The sequence below is a fragment of the Acyrthosiphon pisum genome, chromosome X (genome assembly GCF_005508785.2).
Source record: "Acyrthosiphon pisum isolate AL4f chromosome X, pea_aphid_22Mar2018_4r6ur, whole genome shotgun sequence".
NCBI lineage: Eukaryota > Metazoa > Arthropoda > Insecta > Hemiptera > Aphididae > Acyrthosiphon > Acyrthosiphon pisum.
Window position 1 is genome coordinate 25,456,018 of NC_042493.1, and position 7,927 is coordinate 25,463,944.

Genomic DNA, 7,927 nt, shown 5'->3' on the forward strand with positions numbered 1-7,927 from the left:
AATTTTAACCTTCTCCTTCAAAATTCAGATTAATTTTAGGTTGGCACATTTATACCGATAGGGGCAAATATATTTTAGGGCAAGGGATCCGCGCCGTACATATAGGTACAAACGTATAACATAATACAGGTACAACTGAACAGAGTGAGCCGTTACATATATTATATTATGATTTTTTTTTTTAAGCCTATTCTGGATTGATTCGGTCACCTGATACTTAGTAGAATTTCTAGAGGTACCATAATAGTTTTTTTCCATGTCAAGGTGAGGATCCTGGTGGTATCTTTTTCTAAGCAAATTACTTTGTACAAAAAGAGAGACCAATGGTGATCTGCAGTGATCACGTTCGAACCGCCGATGTTGGGCATTTGCCTACGCCTTTTTGTTCACTCCAAAACTTCATGTCTACAGTCTAGTGTAAATTAAGAATGTATAATATTATTTTTATTTTTAGTATACTTGTTTATTCGGAAATTATATTCACTATCGACTTCTCTTTTTGAAATTAATGTCACGTTGATGTGACGTAAATGCTGCATCTCAAATTGAACGGGTGGTGTCTATAGATGCATCACGCGTACTTGCACGTGCGTGTATAATAAGTTGGTAATCGTTTGCTATCGGGCACGTGTTTCTGACAACAGAATTCTGGTTACCTATGTATTCACCCCTCCCCCCCCCCCGGACATCTAAACAATGATTTTCAATCCGGAACCCTCCCGGGACTTTAGCTGCACGTTTATCGAGTGGAAGAAATAGAAACAACAGCTAAACAACGTCTCAGGCTCCAACGCGAGAAGCGCTTTCATCGATGAATGACATAAAATAAATATTATATTATATATTTACATAGGTATACTAGTTTATACTTATTGTAATACGGTGACCAAGTCACCGGTAGTCGCTAAGCTAGACTTCCAAATGTAAGAAAAAATTAAAAAATACTATAGAAGTGGCTTTGCATTATAGGTAGTACCTAAGTGTCGAGTGTACTTCGTCAAAGTACGCTGCTAGCAGGTTACTATTAAAGAAAGGCAATCTTCGGGAACTTGTGAGTTTACGGGAATCATACAGACATTTGGAACGAATTATAGTTTACGCATCATAATAGGCTAAATAATGATGAATTTCATTTAAATATTCAAGTGTTTTATTAAACGTCCAATTAAAAAAACCTTATGCTGCTTAAAAGTATATTAAAAAAACAAATATTTGAATATATATTGCTACATTGGTGGAATCGATGAATCCTATTACAGTTCCCTGATTTATTTATTGCATTAATACAAAAAAATAAAAAATAAACAAACAATTAGCATTGTAGGTACCTACTAAATAACAAATTTTAACAATATAAAATGAATATAAACGTTGCATAATAATGGCTGCTCCAATAAACTGCGGGCTTACAGATTCAATTAATATTTTGTGTGCATAATAATTTTGAAAAATAGATCACTAAATATATAGAATCTTTAAATGAGGAGGTTGTTTGAAATATGTGAGATATTTTTAACGAGTGACAAAATAAACTAATTGTGAGACTGTATTAGAACAAGTGGATAAGGTCTTTCATCTTGTTCTTGTGAATTAAAAACACATTGTCTAACATCAATAAGTGTATATTTAAAAAATAAATGTTGTGCAATAGTCATTGTTATAATTCTCAATCTTGTGCAAATAAATAAAATTATATCAGGATATCATAATGAATATATTATTTTTATTTCTATGTCTTGGTAATAAAGTAATTTTATTATTAATTGATAAATTAATTCTTTAAAAAAGATAACTAACAAAACTAAATGTTTATGTAGGCTTATAAACTATATTGTAATAAAAATAAAAAATATAAGAGATTACATTAATTAATTTTATCCACTTTACGAAAAGGTCGAAAAATATTGTTTATTGAAACATTATGAGCAATTTCATTAAGTGGATTATACATAATATATAATATGTATAATATGTGATCATATTAAATATAGGTCATGATATGGTATACCTAATCATATTATATCATTATTTATCTTTAATTAAAAATGGTCATTAGTTCGTTGATATACATTATAAAATAATATTATAATCAGCTGTATTTGTACATATTTTATTAATTATTTTTAATTATTATTAATATTTGGTTTCAGGATTACTTTTATAGTTGTTCAATTCACAAAAGAAATCAATCTGTTGAATATATGATATATGTAATATGTTGATGAAATTGAAGGTGTTAATTTTATTTTCGATTGGTGCAGTACAAATTTCTCGTTCGGCAATTATGGCCCAAAATCCCACGGTGTAAGTATATATCAATAAATAACAAATACAATTATAAAACGGTGGGGTGGTTAAAACATGCCCTATATTACGTCACACGCACTACTATGCGGCAATTACCTATACCATTGATTATAAATAATTACAATAGTATTATTTAATCAAAGGTTATACGCCATACCATGAGAACTAAAATATTATAATGTAATAGCTTAAATTTACTATCAATAGGTACTAATATAATAGTATTGTGTATAAAAACTTTATTTTAATATTCTTACCTATGTATTATTCCTACAGCTGGAGATGTGATGTTTAATATTATATTTTCGATCATTCTGAAATTCTGATAAGTGCACTAAAAAAATTACACTGTAACCAATTTTTGCGATAATTAAATATTTAAGGAATAGTGGTCATCAATAATATCAAATGAAGGCAGTGATTGTTAGTAATTAGTACCCACCTATAATGAGGTTAAATGTTTACAAATACAAAAATCGTACAGTATATACGTTTTTTATTCGTTATAATAAAATAACGTACTTATACATAGTCAATTTAACGATACAATAAGTCATAATCTTGTTTAATCTTGTTAAATGGAGCAATAGAGTAATGTTATAACAGCTGTTATAAATCATAATATATAATAATTTATAACAATCATAATATCAAACACAAAAGCAAAGCTAAGTTGAAATTGTTGATAACGCTAAATAAAAAATATAAATAACGTAATAATTCTGAACAATGTTATATCTTTTAATATTTGTAAGTGTTACTTTTTTTATAGGTAACAACTTAACATTTTAATTTTCTATTCCAAAGCAGAATATTTTCCGGAGAATTTGAATCCACAGACTCAAATTTTAAACATGTAATTAATTTGTTCATATATGTACACGGAAAAACCAAACAGTTGTTTGTACTATAAAAATAGTAGGATTGACTGTACGTTATAATTGCTATAGGGCTAGCTTTAAGATTAATCAGATTTACTAAAATATCATAGTCAAGTTATTAATTATTACAGTTATTCGAACTGAAATATGATATTTCAACTATATTTTTTCGTTAATTCAAACATTAAAATATAGTAAAAATTACCATAACTAATAACTATATTTATATAGTCATAATAAGTAAATAATTTTGGTTATTTTACCTATTAAATAGATAGGTATATTTACAATAATTTGTTTAACTATAATATTATAGCAATTGTTTTTTCCGTGATAGGTTCATACTTGTTTAAAGTTTGATTGACAGAGTAAACCAAACATTTTGCATAGTACTTACCCCTAACTATGACAATATGACAGTATAGTGACACACCCCTTCACTCGTCATAACTTTAAACCTATTATTTAATTATAGTTATAAAATTCGATTTGAATACATCTGAATTCCTTGGAAAATATTGTGCTCATTCAAAAAATGAAAAGAACTTCAAAAATATAATTTATGTAACAATAGAAAATAATAATTAAGATTACCTTTTTCAAATTTTTTTATATTGTACTTAATTAAATAAAAAAATGTTTTCGACAAAATAATCGTTAGAACATAGTTCAAAAACAACCACAGTATGAAAAATAATTATATTTCGTTTAAGTCGATTTATAGACTATAGAGGTTATGAATAATATAAAAAAATTTCAAGTACTTAAACAATATTTCGAAGACAACTTCATATTTGTTTTTTTTATATTAATACATAATAAAATATTTGGTTATGTTTAAAAATAGAAAAATAATTAGTGTATCGTGGGTATATTATAAATTCATAAAGAAATACTTAAAATATTCAAAAATAGATATGAGGTAGACATATTATAATAATATAATATACCTGCCTCATATTATTTGATGAATAATTTATACACCATTTTTACTCGTTCAGCCATTACAGCGATTTCAGCCATTACATTTTATATTACCATTTTAAACAAAAATCAATAATTTAATAACAGCTTAATACTTTCATTTTTTTTTTTTTTAATATTTAGATCAAGTTTGTTGTTATTTGATTTTCGAAATGCGGCCGATTTAAATAACTGGACAGAGCAATCTGACACTGTGAGATCAGCAGGAAAGTCAAAAGCGACATTTGATTTATATAAAACTCAAACTAATCAGTCTGCAATCTTGTTCACATTGCTAAATCCACTGCCAAATGGTGCATGTTTCAGTGGCGTCCGTACATTAACACAATTAAACCTTGAAGGATATGAATATATATCATTTGTATGCAAAACCACGGGAAATGCCACTACATACAAGATTATTTTAAGGCATAATAATTTAAATGACGAGCCAAACCCAACTTACGAACAAAAATTTAAGGTACCTGCCTATAATTACACACAAATGTAACTTTAATAGGTACTTATATAATATATTTTACAACTATAATATGCTTAATATCTTTTTTACAATGATTTTAACAGGTAAACACTGATTCAGATACCACAGTGAAAATGCCAATTTCACAATTCCATCCCTATTATAGGGGTAAAGAAATAATAGATGGACCTGCACTAAATGTGAAAAATATTACCAACTTTGGTATTCAAGTCGCTGGAGGCGTTTATGAAAATTTTAAACAATCAGGATTATCGTCATTAGTGGTAGATCAAATTTGGGCAGAGTCCTACGGAGATACAAACTAAACAACTTATGTCATCGATTATAATTATACAATATGAATTTCTGTCAACCATTAAACTTATTAGTCATTAGACATTATCTAAATTATTATCTATAAGTGGACGATTATTTTTTTTTATTATTATTATTATTATTATTATTACAGTGCATATTGTATATTATATTGCTTATACTTAAGTTGAACTCAACTATCTAATTAACTCAATTTCTTAAAACTAAATATTGTAATGTAATATTAGGAACCTATTCATAATATATAATATTGTATTGCTATTTATTTTGTATTTTCATGAGTTTTGGTTTGAAACAATTGTTGAGAGGTGGCATAATATTATTGTTAGCAGAACTTTTCAAAACGTATTAATAATATAAAGAACTTACTGTCTTAATAAACTTAATGGATATTGTTGAAATTTGTTGGAGCCACTTTTTAACTATCCAGCCTTAAATTTGGTACCTACTACTAATTTCACATATTATAGCATTATATTTTTATTGAAACCATTCGAAAAACCTTCAGCAATATTTATATAGACTTGTTGGATATAATTGGCATTTATTTTACCCCCCCCCCCCCCCTATATATTTATTTCACATTTAACTTTGTACTGCTAACCTCACACATGACATTTTTTTAATTTGTATAACCGAACAAAAACCACCCACAGAAATATTTGTTGAGGTTTTAATTGATTTAGAAATTGTAATTCAAGTTAAATTTAGTACTCAAACAATCAATCGAAGGGTATAATAATCGTTATTGATCAAAATCGTACGCTTCTCCTTTCGGTAAAACAAAAAGTTTAATAATTATTTAAATATTCTTTATGATATACATATGTATAAAAAATAGAAAGTATTAAAAATATGAGTTGTATACAAATTATATAATATAAGCATAATGTACATATTAGGTATTCTTGTCAATAATTTTATTATTCTATCAGTACCTACTACAGTTACTAAGCATACACGTATTTTGTCCACATTTAAGTACTTTATGTTAAACAAAATATAGAACAAAATATTAAAAATATAAGTTTTATATAGTACATGTATATTGTATGACAAGGGCGGGAAGTAAGCCATTTCAGTCGCGGGCGTCGTGTGCCGATTTCGCCCAAGACTGAAATGGCCTTCCCGCGCGAGCCACACATACTATTTTTTGTCACGCCCCTGCGTTCATGGAAAAAGTTATGCAGGGATCTATGCAACAATTATAGACTATTCTACAAAATATGTTTAAATGTTTATGCGTCATGCAAGGAGGTTATACTATGAATTTAAGATGTAACCAAAAGTTTATGTTTTGCAAGGACCGTGGTATAGGTATACATTTTAGTTTCTGGTTGTGCAGGGGATACGCGCTCGGCGGCTGGCCCTTTTGGGGATTTCCTCTTTTCCGCCCGCTGGACGGAAAAAGGTTGCTTTCGAACGCTTCAACCGTGGTCGAAAACCATACTTTCGGTGCAGGCGTGACAAAAATATTATTAAATATTTGATGGGTGGTAGTCGAGTTGGATTAGTGACACTTTACAGCAACTCAATAGATAGCACGGTTATGCAGGTATGTGTGTAAATATAAATACAAAATAGATATCTAAGGTAAATTATTTTTATAAAACGTATAGGTATTCTTTTATATTTTTTTACAAGTACCTTTAGGCTATAATATAATAAATTATTAATTACATAAAGTATTTAAATGTGTAATAAATATGGTTTAAACTTTAGTACTAAGTACATAATATAATTTAAAAGCAAATATAGCAAAAGAGATTTCAACATTTTATAATAGCATCTTTATACATCGTGTAATTTTCAAAATATTTATAGGCAAATTAAAATATAATATGATGATTTTTTTTTTTATAAATGTTGATTAACATCAAAAATGTTAAATATTTATAAATATCTATACATATCTCAAAAACAGTCGACGCATTTTGAAAACTATTCTATGTATATAAAATGAGAAAATAAATATTTAGTAAAAAATTCAAGTATCTACGATGATTCAATTTTGAATTGCAACAAAATATTAAAAATTGTTTAAGGAAGTTATACTACGGATGAATATCCAAAATGCCATCAAAATTAGAACCTCAAATGAAAATACAAAAATTAATATGACATTCCGTTAATTTTTTTTTTTATTTTAAGCAGAAAAACTTATTTGAAATCCTGTAATACATTTTCAAATCTTAGATATTATGAAAAGAAATTTTAAGTACAAAATAATTCGCGAATTTTCGTGATTTTGACTAATTTTGTAAAATGTTGAACTTCAAAAAATTCGTAAAAATCATGCGTCTTGAAATTATTTTAATAGCTTTAATAAAAACTTATGAAACTTATGGCTATGCCGGAGAAAACTTAATATAATCCTCCGACTGCCAGAGGTTGTCCTAATAATGATGAAAATAAATTAAAATAAATACATATGTTATTTAACTTAAAACTTTATTATATAATATAATAGTAGAAAATAATTTACATATTTTCGTAATTTTGTTTCAATTGTTGTTTATTATATTTTTGTTTTTACGCTATTTTTCTATATTCAAGCTATTTAGATATAATAAATATTACTAAAATAATTAATAGCAATATAATATTAATTATATGATAATAGGCTTATGTCTGACGTTTCTAAAGTTTCTGTGCAGAAGGTTTTTCGAATGCAATGATTTATCATTTAATTCAAATTTAACATAAGTACCCATTACAGCGACCTACTTAATGACGAGGTACACTCGACTTCTATACTATACAGCTAAGCATTTACCTGGCTACTTCCCCCTTTTTTGTTTTACCTGATCATTTTGAAAAGTACTACAAATTTTTACTTTTGAATAATTATAGGAAAATTATTATTTTTTTTAATCAATCAATAAATAATACTTCAGATTGTTTGTAAAGACTTATAACTTAATAACAACTATTAATACAGTAGAACCTCGTTAATCTG

At 27.1% G+C, this 7,927-nt stretch overlaps 1 protein-coding gene across 1 annotated transcript; it reads left to right on the top strand.

The window, feature by feature from the left end:
- Positions 1 to 2,150: 2,150 nt before the first annotated feature.
- LOC100166588 (uncharacterized protein) lies at positions 2,151 to 5,369 on the top strand (the record flags this gene model as incomplete). The annotated part of the gene is given in 3 exon segments (NM_001246134.1): positions 2,151 to 2,304; positions 4,296 to 4,632; positions 4,737 to 5,369. Coding segments are annotated over 3 exon segments (648 nt in total). The 3' UTR covers positions 4,959 to 5,369.
- Positions 5,370 to 7,927: the final 2,558 nt, after the last annotated feature.